This window comes from Phyllostomus hastatus, unplaced genomic scaffold, assembly GCF_019186645.2.
Source record: "Phyllostomus hastatus isolate PE091 unplaced genomic scaffold, TTU_PhHast_1.1 phas_contig_860, whole genome shotgun sequence".
NCBI lineage: Eukaryota > Metazoa > Chordata > Mammalia > Chiroptera > Phyllostomidae > Phyllostomus > Phyllostomus hastatus.
In genome coordinates this window covers 1,868-18,851 of record NW_025333978.1, presented here as the reverse complement: position 1 = coordinate 18,851, position 16,984 = coordinate 1,868, and the positions used below count along the sequence as shown (strand labels likewise).

The 16,984-nt window shown below is 40.6% G+C and overlaps 1 protein-coding gene across 1 annotated transcript; it reads left to right on the top strand.

Annotated features, from left to right (window-relative positions):
* Window positions 1-162: 162 nt before the first annotated feature.
* LOC123827694 (nuclear body protein SP140-like protein) lies at window positions 163-14,484 on the top strand. The gene is made up of 8 exons (XM_045852136.1): window positions 163-166; window positions 1,855-1,905; window positions 2,542-2,634; window positions 4,706-4,760; window positions 10,555-10,658; window positions 12,719-12,861; window positions 14,016-14,063; window positions 14,242-14,484. The coding sequence occupies exons 1-8, from the start codon at window positions 163-165 to the stop codon at window positions 14,260-14,262; spliced, it is 519 nt and encodes a 172-aa protein (XP_045708092.1). The 3' UTR covers window positions 14,263-14,484.
* Window positions 14,485-16,984: the final 2,500 nt, after the last annotated feature.

Here is a 16,984-nt window from a genome sequence, read left to right as displayed (position 1 = left end):
ATGAGCAAACACAATCACATAAATATTTCAAGGACTTCCACAAAGTCTCATGGAGAAAAAGGGGAAGACAAGACTAGCATGCCAGATGCTGTGTTGTTTCCTTTGTAAAACTGGAGCTCAAAACAGTTACCAAAATATGGTTTCCTCAATTCTTTGTGCAGCATGAGTAATTGTAAGATTTGTGGCTCTTTAGTGCACAAATCAGAGATTCGTTTTCCCTTCCTGCTTCCTCAGAGGATATTGCAAACCTGCCTATTGGAAACATTTTTAATAAGTCAAGCCTTTAAAAGCAAATAAATATGTTACCTGCTCTTGATGTTACAACAGAACAATATTGCAAGTAATACTTTTGTTCTGATATCTCACTATATCCATCAGTGTATAATGTAAGTTTGCTTCAGTTTTTAGGGAGTATGCTTTCTGACTTGTGTCTCAGTGTAGGCAACTGCACTGAAAGATGGTCCCAACATAGGTCTATGGCTCAGACACAAGAGAAGATTATTTCTCAGCCTTGCAAATGATTCAAGGGGCACTACGGTGTATAGGAGTCTCTCTACCTTCAACAAAAGATATCCAAGGCCTCCTCACAAAGAAACAGCCAATGAATACATTGTGAAATGACAATAGAAGGGGTAGGAGGAGGAAGAGAGAGAAGTGTAGGAAGGTCAGGTTCAAACAAAGCAATGAATTGTCTCTGCTCTGGGAACAGGGAAAGGAACATCAATACCTACAAGGCAGGTGACCTAGGAGAGCAGTTCAGGTGGCCTATGCAAAGGCCATGATATACATGGGTTTTCAAAATATTTCCAAGTTTATTAGGGAATTTCCTGCTGAATTGGTTCCTTAGTCACACACTGAGACACTTAGCGAATCCTATTCCTCTGTGCAGATATCAATAACCTGGACTCCTTAGAAATGAGCAAAGGAGGAAAGACCAACAAGTCACCTGTTCATGACTCTAAAATGCAACAGATAAGATGTATTACTGGACATCAAAATCCAGAGTCTAAATCCAGAGCTCTATTTTCTAAACAAACCTCACTCTGACATTCTCCATATGCATTGATTCAATGACTTCTAGAGCATCACTTTGAGCATTTAATGTCTTCAACCCTATTGGAATATGAAAGAGGGAAAAGGGGGCATTATGAACTGTTGTTCAACTGGATGAGCCCAGTCAATTGATATTATAACAACATAGCAATAACATACTCCACTGGCAAATGGCAGTCTTTTATACTACACACTGACTACATACTGTCATATTAATTATTGCTAAATAGTTGAAAAAATATACTTCATCTCTACCAACATGTTTTATATTCTACAGAGAGTAGTGAGCATAGTATTTCATAATTTCTTAGCAATATTCTCATTAGTGCAAAACTTGGAAAGTCTTCATAGAATCATTGGTGCTGCTATTTAGGTACTGATGGAAAAAGTGGCTCAGACCAACTACCTCTCAAGCCCAAATGATACTTAAACTATTGGCTTACATTTTGATTTTTTCACAGTGCTATTCTGAATATAGATTCACTTTGTTTTCACAAATACCTTAACAGGGAGATAGGGTAACTAGGTTATTTCAGTATTACAGATGAGGAAACTGGAGATGAGGAAACTGGAGGTAATGTTTCAAGGTCATTTACAAATTCACATATAGAAGTAAAGGGGAGAGCCTGGCAGGACCCAGTATTAGGACTGTGGGCACCAGAACTGGGTTCAGCTCAAGGAAAGAGGAAAATGCTAATTTCAAAATTGAGATTATCACAAACCCTATGTGCTGTGTGAGTCATCATACATTATGTAAGACTGTTGGTAACAAATAACAGTTTTCTTCCTCTTACTTTATAGAGTCTGTGAACTTAAAGCCATCTCCATCTGGAAAGAAACCTTCCAAAAGAGGTAAGAGCAAATAACAGCTTTTCATGGTTACAAATGAGCAGTGTTTTCTGCAAAAAAATTCCTTCCAATTCCTTGCTATATCTTTTATAGTAAAGTACAAATTTGTTTTAATTTATGATAGTTCATTTTAACTTTTATATTAAGTAGATTAGTGGCTATGACAAAAAAAGCAACAACTCGAAGATATCAATGTCCCAAACACAGTAGAATTTAAGGGGAGGGGTGGGGCTCTTTTTCACAAAGTTATCCTGGGGAGAAGTCAAGTGACAGGTCTGCCTCCTTCAATGCCAAATTTGTAAGACCACCTTGGGAGAGAAGCACAGCTAATGATGAACACAATTATAGGCATAAACACAAATCCATAAAGCTACATGGAAAGGAAGAAAGAGAGTGCAGTGCAGAATGCAGAGGGCCAAGAGAATGCAGAGGAGTCCAGTGAGAGAGAAATATCTCCACCCCAGGCCCAGGGGACAGGGATGATAAAGTTCTGACCTACAGGTCACGTGAATACAAAAGACACATCATGGGGGACTGAGGGAGGGACAAGCTAGCCCTGGGTTTTCAGAGCTTCCCAACTTTTTCCTGAGTTCCTTGTCACACACTGAGACCTGCAAGGAACATTTGCTCCTTCTGCAGTGAGAAGTCCTGGAGGGTCTTCGGGGTTCAGTGCACAGGAGAAGCGCCCAGAAGCCGGGAGCTCTGCAGTGAGAAGTGGTGCTGACCAGGAGGGTAAGGGTCACCATGGCTGGGCTCCAGGACAGCAGGAGCCTGAGGTCAGGGCTCCTGTTCCTCTGAGCACACCTCACATGCGGGAGCCCAGTCCTGCCTTGTTCTCATGTGGCCACTGTGAAGACTGCAAAGAACAAAATTAACTAGCAAACAAAATAGACTCAGACTCATAGATACAGAGGGAAAAAATGACAGGTGTCAGATGGGAGGGGGTAAAGGGGCTGGGTGAAAGAAGGGTTTAAGCAGAAGAAAAAAAGAAGAAAGAAAAGAAAAGAATAACCTCATACCTAGACAAATAAAACAGTATGGCGATTACCAGATGGAAGTAGGGTGGGGAGATGTAGAAGAGAATAAAGGAGGATGAATGGGGATGGGAGGACACATGGCTTGGGGTGGTGAATGCACAACACGATGTACACGTGATGTATTATAGCATCATGCACCTGAAACTTACATAATTTCATTAACCAATGTCACCCCAACCAATTCAATAACAAATGAAAGTAAATAAACCTGCAAAGAAAGAAATCACTTAAGTTCAGGCTTAACAAGATGGCTCTGGCAGGACAGCAGTGCCTCCTTACTGACTACATGCTCAGAGACATCATCCCCCAAGTTCTGGACCACATAGAGATGTTCACGCACTCAGCACCTGATCTGTCCAGGACAGAGACAGCTGGACAGTCAGGTATTGCTCAATTTTGTCACAAGCCTGTTCATATTTCAACAGACTCTTAGTTATTTTTTAGTTATGGACACAAGGAAAAGTTTTTGGTTATGACTATTAAGTTCCCTTTATAGCTTTTGACAGATGACCCCCAACATGACATTGGCCTATCTAGTGATGTTTGAACATGGCTTTGCCTAAAAGGACATCTATTTATGTTTACAACAACCTCAAAGTTTGGCCAGATAACAGTTGCTCCCCCATTTCACTGTTGGGGAGCCATCAGTTTCCTCTCTGTATCTATGATGTTCTCAGACTCTTTACAGAATCACAGGGAGAGTTACCTTTATTCAAAACCTCTGAAGCCACACGTAAAATAATAATGTTTTACTATTTTAGAAATGCACTGTGATTTATATCCTTTATGTTACAAAAGACCCCACTGTGCCTGGGGCAAAATCTTATTCTCAAATATATTAATGTTTCTTCAATAAATTGTGTGAAGTCACACCAAGTGTGATAAGTTAAAGATTCTACATGGACTCATGGCAGCTAAGGTCAGCTTCCCTGCCAAGTGACTTAGCTGAAAACCTGTGAAAAGCTGATGGTTTTCAAGACTTCTTTGATTCTGCATATGGGATAAAGCATTGTGAGACTTTGCTTCATTTTATAGCAATCTCATTGCTTTAGATGAGAAGAGACAGAAATGATCATCACCACATCTTTAAGTTCCAAATCCTTCAACAATGTGAAGAGTCATAAGATTTACCACTCCTTCAGTTTTACAATATTGGCTGTGTTTTCCTTTTCTTCCAAATCCTGTGGACATTGGAAACAAATCTATTTAAAAAATAGGCTAAAGGAAGAAACCTAAGAGCAAAGATAACTAGTAGCTTTCTTTGTTACAAAAGCTCTGTTCAAGTATTCCTGTTTTTTCCTTTAAATAAAAAATAGTAATTTGGGGGGATTTTAGATGACACACAATAAATATTATGCGTTTGGAGCACTGCTGACTGGTATAAAAGGTCAATGGCACAAGTGCAACATAAGTGCATTTGTCTGCAATAAAAGGATACCTGGGCGACACCAATATACTGCATACGCCTGCTCTTTGGGGACCTGGCTGAGGAGGCACCGACACCTCGCAAAAACATTAACACCTGGACAGGATGGAATACCTGTTGCAATCCCTGCATAAGCTGAAGTACAGAAGCATTTAAGGTATATTTCCAAAGTCATGTTGAGAAATTAAACAAGACCCAGGGCCCATGCCAGACACTTATTTCTCAAGAAATCAGACGCCTTTATACTCGTATACTCAGGTCTTCTGCCATGAACCATCCTAAGACCTGGAAATTTTATTTGTTCATGTTTGTTTTCTCACCACCATCTGTTATTTTCTAGGTTTCATGGATGTTGGAAACAACTCTGCTTCACAAAAACCCAAGAAAAAAAGAAGTAAGAGTGAATAAAACTTTCCTTACTTTTAATGTGAGAAATTCGCTTTAAACACCAGAGTTTCATCATTGTTATTATTTACAATATTATATTAGGCAAAATGATGTCTCCTCAAAGATGTCTATGTCCCTAATCCCTGGAACCTGTAATCTGTTATCTCACATGGCAAGTAGACTTGACAGATGTGATTGAACTGAGGACCTTGAAATGGGGGAGATTTTCCTTGATGACCTGGGTGATGCCAATGTACTCAATAGCCCTTAAAAAATGGAGAGCCTTTCTTGGCTGTGGAGAGAGGAAGAAGTGACTATGGAGGATCAGTCAGAGAGGTGCAATATCACTGGCTCTGCAGATGGAGGAGGGACTAGGGAATGTGGGGGACCTTAAGAAGCTGGAAAAATCAAGGAAGCAGATTACACCCTACACCCTCCAGAAAGCAATGAAGGTCTGCTAAAAACTGGATTTTATCCCAGTGAGTCATTGCCAGACTTCTTATTGACATTAATTGGAAGATGATAAGTTTGTGTTGTTTTAATCCATTATTTGTAGTAAATTGTTATGACAAAAATATAGAAATAATACAGACTTTGGCTCTTGTAAGTGCCTTATGGCTATAAAACAATCCTAAAAATCCATCAGTGTCTTTGTGCAGTGAGCAGTGCCTAGAAGAATTTAAGTAAAAAGATTTTTAAAAGCCTAGATGGCCTTGAGGAATTTGTTCTTAGAAATGTGGTTGCTGAGGACCTGCAGAGGACTCAGAAGGAGAGAAAAATGTGGGAAAGAAAACCTGTGCTGTCTCAGAGAAATTGTAAATCATCCCGAACATCACAAATAGGGAGGTTATTGGTGTGACTGCTGAGGGTCAGAAGGAAGTAAAAAACATGTGTTTGGGAACTGGAAGAAGATCCTTATTATAAAATGACTGAAAGCATACGGAAACCCTGTACTGCACATATGTGGAAAGCAGAACTTTGTAGAGATTTCTAGGTGATAAGAATGCAGCAGTTGTCTTTTTGCTGCTTACAATAAAATGTGAGAGGAAAGAGATAAACTAAGGGGAGAACTGTGATTTTAAAAAAAACAAAGGAATCAGGACTTGATGACTTGGGTTCTTCTTAGCTTACTCAGGTTGCAAAAGATGCCAAAGCTGAAATTCACTGTCAGGTAAGTGTGCTCTGCAGAATGACCAAGAATGTGGCTTAATGACTATTTGGTGGAAACTCAGAAGTAAGAAAAAGTCAGAATATTCAGTCACAGAAAAATTCTGTGATGAGACTATGTGTGTGATTTACAGATCCTCTCAGCCATCCCAGCAGAAGCCAAAAATTTGTACATGATTATGTAGGGAGGATCCGTGCAGGAGCCCTTTGTTAATGGAGCAGATCCCCATGACATATATGGCTGACCTATTCAGTTCTTGAGAATTTTATACCAACAGAAACAGAGCTGTCCATGTGCAATCCCCAGAATCTGCAATCTGGTTCTCTTTTTTTTACTTTATTTTTATTGTTGACACTATTACAGATGTCCCCATTTCCTGCCCTTAGCCACCGCCACCCAGCCCCCATCCTCCTTCCCTTTGGCCCTTACCACACTGTTGTGTGTGTCTATGTGTTATGCATATGTGTTCCTTAGGTAATCCCTTCCCCTTCTTTCACCCAGTCCCCTTATCCTCCCTCCCCTCTGACAGCCATCAGATTGGTATCTGATATCCAGTCTGAGCTGTTTAATTTTTGCACATGACATTAAGTAAAACCTTTGGGGGGTGGCATATAGATATTCCATTGTCCCTGCACCATTTACTGAAGATTATCCTTTTACATTGAATCAATTGCTTTGACATTTTGGCTTATGGCCAAAAGTCATTTGCCCATCCAAGTAGGATGTATTTCTCTACTTCTTTTTTCTGTTCTATTTTCCAATGTGTCTATCTTTAGGTCAATATTCTATTTTCTGGATTACTACAGCTTTATGATAAGTCCTAAAATTATATACTAAGACCTATAATTTTTGTTTCTCTTTTTCAAAATGGTTTTAGCTATATTAGGCCCTGTGTATTTGGAAGCTTCTTCTTTTTCCCTTTAGTTTAGCCACTTTGAAGATCACATCATTGCCCAAGGTGCCTGCTGAATGCAGCCACCTAGACATGCTCTAGGCTATCCAAAGGAGAAATGGGGAAGAGCAAAATATACTTTCCTTCAGAGATCTGCCCCTTTTTGTGAGAAGCTTTCCTAGACTTCCCCACCTCCCACATCTCACTCATCAAATCTGAAACAGGTGGTCCTGCCAGCTATTAGTGAAGTTATGGACTACGGTATTTTGTCTGGACTATGACATCTCCAAGAAGGCACATGTTCTCTTAATAAATTAGGAATTAAAAATGCACAGCTGGAATACAGTATGAAGAATTGTCTCTTTCAGCTCTTAAAAATTTGTTGAAAGTTCCTTTGGAATCTAATGTGTGATCCATATTTATAAATGTTTTCTGTCCCTTTCAAAGTATGCACATTGGAACTATTTTGGTGATCTGGCTCCTCCCCATATACATTCTCTTCCTGAAGCACAACTTGGTTGTTTAAATCCCCTGGATGCACAGGAAATTAGGTTGTACGCATTCCATCCTGTCATATAGGGATGTATTACATGCCCCGACTTGACTGTGTATTTGACAATTCCTCCTTGTTCTGTTTTTGTACTAGAAATACTTTGAGGCTATTCATGACTGTTATTACTTAGGTGGATTTCTTCTTTTATAATTACAGAGTGTTCCTGTATATCGTACTAAATGCTTTTTACTTTCAAATCTTTACACAGGGTGCTAATATTGTCACATTAACTTTTATGTTTTATGTTTTTTTACTGCCTTTTCATTAAGTCCCACTATGCAGTTTATGTTATGCCTCATAATGACACTCTGCCTCTTGCAAACTTCTCTGATAAATCTGGTCTTTTAATATGATTTTATTATTATAATGATTCCTGATATATGTGGACTTATGTATTCTATATTCTTGTTAACCATTTCTTTGGGGTGCTTTTATGTCTTTTTCCCTCATTCTGATTGATTGAGATAGAATTCCATATTCCACCATTTGTCTCTTCTGGTTTGGAAATTGGAGATAAAATTTCTGCCATCTCTCCAACTATGCCCTAATCTCAAAAGATGTCAAGGATCTCAGCATGAATATTCTCAAACTGAACCTTTAATCTCCATGATCTCCACATTTCTGCAAAATAATTCATCATTTTATACACTTATCATTGTTTCTTTCCTTTGGCTTTACTTTGTGTCTAGTGGAATTAATACCTACTTATTGTAGTAGGCTGTCTATGTGGCAAACCTGCCAGTGTTGTACATGGAAAGTTGCCTTTGATTTGAAAAAATTTTTAAATAGAAAGATGTCTTCAGTATGCCAATATGGTTACTGGTTGTCTTTCAGGATCTATTGCATGGGTGATGATTTCTTTTTTGTAGTTTAACTGTCATTTTTTGCTTAACAGCTTCTTTTCTTGCCAAAATCTTATTTTCCAACTATCAAGTTGTGAAAATTTTAGGACCACTGAAAACTTGAAATATTGTACCATAAACATCAAAATACTTTCCCATCAATGCAAAATTAACATTCACTATTCTGGCTTTATCACATTTCTGTCCATCTATCCATGTCCCTATCCATCCACTAACCACCCTCAGGTTTGAAACATTTCAATCAGTACATTTCTCTCCAATCCCTTCAGCATGCAGAGTATTAACTAGACTGCAATATTTGTTTGCAGTGCTTTTTCTTTGTCTCTGGACATAAAGTTTATTATTTATAATAAGATGCACAAATACTAAGAGCTATGATTAAAGTATTCTCTGGTAAAGTCCAATCTTTATGAAGATACAGAACATGACCATCACCCTGGAACATAAGGAGCTCTCCCCTGGGGAGAGGAGGGACAATGGACTATCCTAAAATATCTCAGGGGTGAGGTGATCTCTATTTTATATTGATCAGGTAACAACATTAACATTAGCTTGCAACACAGTTTCTTAATCAAAATTCCTTGAAAAGATACCCTGAGGAAACTGGAAATGCCACAGAAAATTGCCTCCCAATAAGCTCACCCCACATAGCAGAGTCTGGCAGTGTCCCCAGGAGGTCACCACTCCACCAGCCACTCTGATTAATATCACCACCAAGGGGGGCTGAGCCCCAATCCATTCATTTGTTTCCTGCAGCATTTACCAAGTTTCTTCTACTGCAATTGCTTTAGGATCCTGTGATCACTCCTATGGTGCAAGTCACCATGTTTGCATGACAGAGACAAGTGAACACAGTGCCCTCAAAGGGAAGTATTCACCACTGTCGAGGTCTGTGAGGATGTGTATATACATCAGCTAGGAGGTGGAGGGACAGGCATGTTCTCCAGTCTGGGCCACTGGCCAGCTATAGGTCTTATGTTGTTGCTTCTGTTCACTGTTTCTAGTTTTTAATGGGGCAGGAGGGGGCAAGGTTACTACCTAAGAACCATCTCTCCAATCTGCCTCTTATGTCCATGACACCAGGCAGGTCACATTTGTTCTTTTCACAACCCTCCACCAAATGACTAAGAATCTATGTGGGGGCACATTGCCCAGAGACATTCTGCATGGGATTTCAGATGCTGGCACCAGCCCCTGTTTCCTTGGATCAGATGCTGAGTGGCAGACTCAGCATCCCTGTGGTGAAAGACCTGGACCAGGTGGTTTCATTCTCTAAGGAGGACTCAGGGAGCTCGGAATGACAGATATCATTAAGGTCTCCCTACCTCCCCTACCTTCCTAGATGTTTCTTCCTCAGGGGCCTGGATCTTTGCTCTTCCTTCACTGTTATGAAACCTGTGTGTACTATTCCACTGGCTCCAGCTTTATTGTTCTTTCCATAATCTCCTGCTGTCACTCAGATTTTTCATCTAGAAGGGTCACACATAAAATGGAAAAGGCATTTCAAAAAAAAACATGAAAGAAATTAAACCTGAATCATCTGGGCACTCCAAGGGAGTCCACCTTCCAGGCTGGTTGGGGAAAGTATGAGGCATCAATGCCAGCAAGGGTCAGAGCAGAATCTGGACTTTCCACAGTTGGTCTCTGTAACACCATTAATCCCCACATTCACTTTTGTCCTGATCACAATGCAAGAAGAAGCTGATCCCTTTCTGCCTTCTTTGGGGACAGCTGCCTTCAGGGACCAAGGAGCCTTCACAGAGAAGTGTGTGGACAAGGGAAGACAAGGTCATCTAAGTCTATGGACTTAGATGATCAGAGCATTGGTTGTAGCTTTTGATAAACGACACACCATTCACAGACTACAACTAGTCTAACCACCCATGCAATTTATAGATTGCCTAGAGATTCCTGACTTCCCCTTTCACACAGGAAGGTGCAGGTACAGTCTGGGACTTTGCCTCCAATGACCCTAACTACAGGGAAACAGCACAGTCACAGAGCTCCCTTCTACCAGAACAGCAGTGTCACTGTCACATAAGAATCAGGGGGCTGACTGCATGGGGAGCTGAGACAGGTGTCCTGATGCCTGGTGTCTCTGCTAAAGTGTTCTTAGTGTGGGGGGTGTGAGAGGTGAAATCAAGGCAAACGTTGTGTGGGTATGTATGAAAAAATGCCACTGAAAGAAAGGCTTGGAAACTCTGAAGATGTGTGGAATACAGTTTGCTTAGTACCCCTATGACTTTGTAGAAACAATAACTACATGGTAGGAAGTTCTCTCTGTGCAATTATGAAATGAGACAGAATAAAAATCTTCTCTTTCAGGGTCAAGACAGCAGCCAGATGCGCCTGTGAATTTTCGTGCTGAAATACTTCGTGTGGCCTGTGGGGAGATGAGGGGGCTGTTAATTAAGAGAAAATTGGAACGAGGTAGGTTTCCAGGTTACTTTAATTTGCAACCCCTCTGTGAAGGAATCACATGAAATAATGGAATGACCCACGTGAATTTCCTGTCATTCAAGGAATTGAGTCCCCACTGTGGCTTGAAAGAAAAAAAAGGATCCCTAAGATGATATTTTTACACTGTAAGCAGTGCTGCATATCAAGTGCTCACTCCCCATGTGCAAGTGCCCATGAGGATGCCCAAAGAAACAAAGAGAAGTACAGGAATGTCTGTCTCAGGGTTCAAAATACTGCATTTTCTACTTTGAATCAGATATAACAGGGAAGAGGCCCTCAGCCTCCACGTTCACATACTGTATCCCATCTGGGTAATCACCACCAGGACAGGGTGTTGGATGTAGTGAGGAGATCACAGAGTTTAGAGTCAGAAGACCTGATCCCAGCCTCAGCCCTGCTGAGAGTGACAGTGTGAAGACTGGGACCTTCCTGAGCCTGAAACTTCCCATCTAAGAAATGAATAATAATTACAAACATGCCTCCTACTCTGACTTTGAGAGTTCTTTTATATATGAATATAAAGTATTTTGTGATTTTAATATTATAAAGCTTAAAGCTTTTTGTCTATATGATGAACTTCATATCAGATTACTAAGATTTTATTTATTTATTTATTTTTAGAGAGAAGGGAAGGGAAAGAGAAAGAGAGAGAGAGAGAAACATCAATGTGTGGTTGCCTCTCATGTGTCCCCTACTGGGAACCTGGCCTGGAACCCAGGCATGTGCCCTGACTGGGAATAGAACCAACAACCCTTTGGTTCACAGTCCCGTGCTCAAACCACTGAGCTACACCAACCAGGGCTCAGATTATTTTTAATATGGCTATGAGAACACTAATATGAATAAATGTTTTATCATAATTATTTTTAAACAACTTCCCTGAGATATAACTCACATATGTATAATTCACCATTTACAGTGTAGATTTCACTGATTTTTTTTTATTTTGTTCATTCACAAGATTATAAAACCATCATCACAATCTAATTTTAGAACATTTTGTCCCCACCAAAGGAAACCCGATGCCTCTCAGCTGTCAGGGCCCATTCCCACCCAGCCCATCGCCCACCCTAAGCACTGATTAATCTATGTTCTGACCTATAAATTGGCCTATGTAAGCATTTTATCTCAATTGACTCACATAACATCTGCCTTTCTGTCACTGGTTCCTTCACTTAGCATGAAGTTTTCAAGGTTCACACATACAGTGCCATGTCTTATAAGTCATTCTTTTTATTGTCCTATGTGAGCCATAATATGGATATGCAATATTGCATTTAGTCTTCAGTTAGGGTTTTCTCATTCTTTGGCTATCATGAATAATAATAACCCTTTTATGTAAAGTTATTTTTGTGAGTATATTTTTAAGATACTTTTTAGTATATACCCTGCAGTGGAATTGCAGGATTACCTGGTAATTCTGTGTTTTTCTTATTGAGAAAAAGACAAACTATGTTTCAAAGTATTGCACCATTTTAATTCTCATCAGCAAAATCTGAGGGTTTCAATCTCTATGTATTCTCACCAACACTTGTTATTGTCTGTCTTTTTCGTAGTGGCCACCCTAGTGCTTAGACTCTAGAATTTGATTGTGGTTTAATTTCCTTTTATCTAATGATAATGGCATTAAGTATATGACAATCTTTTACATATAAGTTAAATTTTCTACTGATTAATATCTCACAATTATTTTAGTATCAGCTACCCATGATTTCAAGGATGGAAAAATATCTGCTCAACAATGACAGTAAACTCAGAGAAAATTGTTGTAACACAGGACGTGGATGTTGCCTTAGTGCCATTGTGAGCTGCAGGGCCCCCACTTGAGATTTTAATTCAAAGCAGCAAATCTCCTTGGAGGGAACTTATAAGCTAGGATTCTAGGTTCTGAAGTATGGAAGGGGAGGCCAGATGCTCCTGCTATTGATCTTGAACCCAGATGGGTGACATCAGATCCAAAGAGGTGGGAGGCCAACCTCTGAGCACTGAGGACAAAGAGGGGTCAGCATCAATGTACCCTGGTCTTACAGGAGCCACAAGGAAGTGCATAAGAACTGAAGATGGAAACTGGTTCACCCCCAGGGAATTTGAAGTCAGAGGAGGCTTGGAAAAAGCAAGTAACTGGAAGACCAGCCTCACCTGCGGTGGAAAATCCCTAAAAAAGCTGATAAAGGTATTTCAGTAACAGGGGCAGAAGGTATGACTTCCTTTGCTGTCATCAAAGATGAGGTCAGTATTCAATACCCAGTATGTGCTGAGTTGTGGCTGGAGCCTTGAAGCCAAGACTTTATCCTTTTCACAAGAAGAGGTGCCCCACACTCACACCTCAGTACAAGGGAACCCATCCATTTGTCAAAGGGGCTCTGTCAGGGTGACTGCAGGGGCTTGGGAGAGGGAAAGGTCATTCGGACCCAGGTGCTTACAAACAACTTTTGGCACTAAAAGAAAGAAGACTGTGTAGAGTCACACAACTGGGCAGAACACACTCCCGAGAAAGAGTGGTATAAAACCAGAACCACAGTTACCACGACTCCATGAGCTGAGGTAGATGGATTGTGTGTGACACAGCATAATCCATCAATTGGGGTTGTTTGCAGAGGGATTTAATGTCAGGTTAAAGAGTTCAAACTGGTAACATGGACAGTGCAGAACCACAGAGTCTCCTGAGCTATGAAATGACATATTTAAAACAGTATTTCAGACAATGCAGGAACTTGAACTGAATTCACTATCTTTCAGCCCAAGAAACATATAGTCAACCTTCAAGGCTCAGCTCCCATGTCACTCCTGTCTGAATGTTCCCTGACTGACCTGCCCTGGTCACCCCTTCCCTGGGTCCCCTGAACTCTCAAGTGAGGCCCTTCTCATACTGTCTTATTCTTATCCTTCCACCCATTCCCTTTGTTTCTCTAGAACCCTAGTAGGGTTTGTCCTTTATGTGCCCATCATTGTCCAGAGGGTGTGACACCCTGTAGCTGTGGGACACGTGCATTCAGTTAAATAGCCCTGGTGTGAGCAGGCAGGTCTGAGTGGCACTGGTGGGAATGGAGAGGGAGTGAGAGGTGCCTAAGAGATTGTGAAGGAAAACCTCTGAAAAGTTATTTTAAAATGCACAAAAGAAAAAGAAGAATTTCTAAAGATGTATTTCTGGGTTCTGTGGATGAATCTAGAACAGGTGGGGGGAGGGAGATGGTTCCTCAATGAGACACCTGGGCTTTGAGATGACAGTTGGACATTTGTGTAGAAATATTCATAAGGAGGTTGGAATGCCAGATTCACAAAACTTAAACACAGGCTAAGCATCAACTTGGGTCTTTTTTCTTTCAGGATAAACATATCCGTCCACCTCCCATTACACGTGAAAGCAAAAAAATGGTGATTATTACTTTATATAGTTCTTATTCATAACTGATTTTATATGTACTGCATCATTTCTATGGTTTCTCAGTTGTATAATAATTTTGTTTCTTTTTCTCCTCTCCTGTACCTTTATTTATGTACCTGTGCATGTATGTATATAATGTATGTATGTATATATTTTGCATGCCTTCAGAGTTGCTCCATTGAACATTAGGTGGTATCCAAGGTTATCTTGAATTGTAAACCATTTCAGATGGGGATGATAAGGAGCCATAAAACCAGATCTAATAGCTGAGTGTTACCTATAGAGGCAGCTGCTGTAAAGTTGTTACAGTTGTAAAAGCAAACATGATTCTGGAATACATGAAAACCTTCCTTAATAAGGTCATAGGGTTATCTTCAAGTCAATCCCAGATTTTTCTGATAAAGGTTACTATTTTCTAACTTTAATGAAATTTAATGAAGAAGAAACGTTTGCTCCCCATCATCCAGTTGAACCTGTCTGGTGGATCATCTATCTTGGGACACATATGAAACCATGTACTACTTCATGAGATAGGAAGCTAAGAGCATATTTCTTCTCTGATTACTTGTATACTCTTTTATCCTTCAATAAAACATACACACAGACAAACAAAATTCCTTCTGAAGCAGAAAATATTGGCACATTTTTCATGAGGATGGTGCTGTTGGGGAGGGACCCTTGGGGGATAGATGTAGCTTAAGTGAGAGACAGACCTGGAAAATTGTTTACTTTGATGCCCTCCTTTGGCTCCACCTCAGGGTCTATGAAAACTGATTTCTCCTTCTGTGGATGAAGGCTATGGAGGCAACAAACACATATGTAATATGAATGCAGATCCAGGACAAAGTGGTAGTTTTTTACAACAGTGGGTATGAATGAGAACTTGAGAAGCAGGGGGAAGGTGCGAGGTGCCATTCTCACACACTACAGGTAGAAATGGCCCCCCAGGACATTCACAGAATTCTGCATTAGTTTACACAGAGCTGGCCACTGGGACTTCATCTAGCACTGGGAATGTGAGACCCAGGCCTTTACACTACCTGATGTTCTGCGTCTTTTAAACACTCAGACATTGGGACATTTCACCCACTGGGTTTAGTAAAGAGAAATTACTGTGGACCTAGTCAGTGAACACTGTAAAGTTTCCATCATTCTCCATGTGCCTAGAGTTACTTTATCTGGATTACCTGAAGGAGCTAGCAACTTCCTACCCATAGGTTCTATCATTATATGTGGGTGCAACACTTTGTACCAACCAGGTTCAATTTTCCATATATTTTGTGTCTTTTCATCAAAAACCAAAGTGACTCAGATTGGCAGATCTCAGGATGCATTACTACCTTGGTGGATCGTCTGTATCTCCCACAACTTCTCTTGTTGATGGAGCCCCTGGTTCCTGAAAACTTCAGTGTGAATTTTGGCACCACACAACAGCTTCCTGTCATCAGATGAGGTCCACTCATACTTTCTGGTGACAGCTCCTGAGTGTTGTCAAGTAATCTGAAATAATCAGCCAGAAGAACCACTTATTATATACTAACATTTGCTAAAAAGATAACAAATGTTCTCTTTTCCTAAGTGAAACCATACTCATTTATTTACTCATTCAACATACAGCTACTGAGTGCATAGAAATGCCCAATGTCCATAAATAATATTGAAATCATATCCCTGAGCTCAAGGATTGTTTCAAATTCAATTATCCACCATGTGACAATAACTATTGGGGATCAGGGACACTAGAGTACTCAAGAGACAGGCTGTGAGTTGACTATTTCTCAGGTCACTTATCAGAGGATCACACTAGTCTGTGACCTCTCTGCCCTGGGTGGGGATAAAAGCTGAGGCTGCCTGAAGGGAAGGAGGCCAAGTCATTCTACTGAAGGTACAGAAGCACTGCAAGTGTCGTGTGCAGAGCTCAGTTTCCTGTGAAAGGCCAGTCAGGTGCCATCTGGGGATTTGGATGAAGGGAGAGGGGTGTGACCTTCTGGAAGAAGAATTGGAGTACAGAGGACCTAGGATTCATTTTATCATTAGGCTGGTGTCCTAGAAGAATTGTAGGAGCTGCTGGACTTCTCTGGGACATGTGCATGGTTCCCAGGACCCTCAAATAAGAGATGGCGATCCAGAGGGTCCTGTCATACTGCCAGTAACCAAGAGTCTGTGGGGACGAGAAAGCAACTGTTCCAGGAAGAGCACTCTCACTCCTGTTAATAACAAAGTTTCCCAGGATAGATATTACAGGCCAATTCAACACTGACTTATAAGATTCCCATGCATTAATAACCACACTGGCTCGGGCTAAAGCTCAGTTTAGGCTGTACTGGAATCACCTGAAGACCTTTGGAAAATAACATTGCTTTAATCCCACTCTACACAAAGTTTGATTTCACCATTCTACATTATCACTTGGACATTAGAATTGTTAAACAATCTTCAGATGATTTTCATACACAAGTTACTCATTGTACAATTTAAGCAGAATGCCAGGGCCTAAGCCCTACCAAATCAATTGATCAGAATATCTGCCACTGGGACCAGGAAATTATTATTTCATATACTCTCCCTCAGACAGTTCAAATGTATAGCTGGGCTAACAAAGAGCAAGCCAAAGAAATAAGAGCTGCTCTTGATTAAAATGTATGAGTGCAAGATTTTTAGGCAATTTTTACATTTATTATTTCCTTGTTCTTCTGAGAAGAGGGTCGCCACTTTCTGGAGAGGGTGATGGTAAGGTGAGAGTCCCTGCAGTGAGGAGAAGGAAACTGTCCCAGGGCTCCCATGGTGGAGCAGTCTCAGCCCCCACTGCGCATGTGATTCAGGATTCGCCCAGAACACTGAATGGCAGCTCTTGGCAAGATGTCATTTGGCACTTGCACTTTGTCCTATACGGATATAAAACAAATGACCA

Excerpts from the sequence above, each read along its gene's own strand:
- LOC123827694 (XM_045852136.1), top strand. Across the intron at positions 2,635-4,705 it reads AAGTGGTGCTGACCAGGAGG|GTTTCATGGATGTTGGAAAC; the intron begins GTAAGGGTCACC and ends GTTATTTTCTAG. Across the intron at positions 4,761-10,554 it reads AAACCCAAGAAAAAAAGAAG|GTCAAGACAGCAGCCAGATG; the intron begins TAAGAGTGAATA and ends TTCTCTTTCAGG.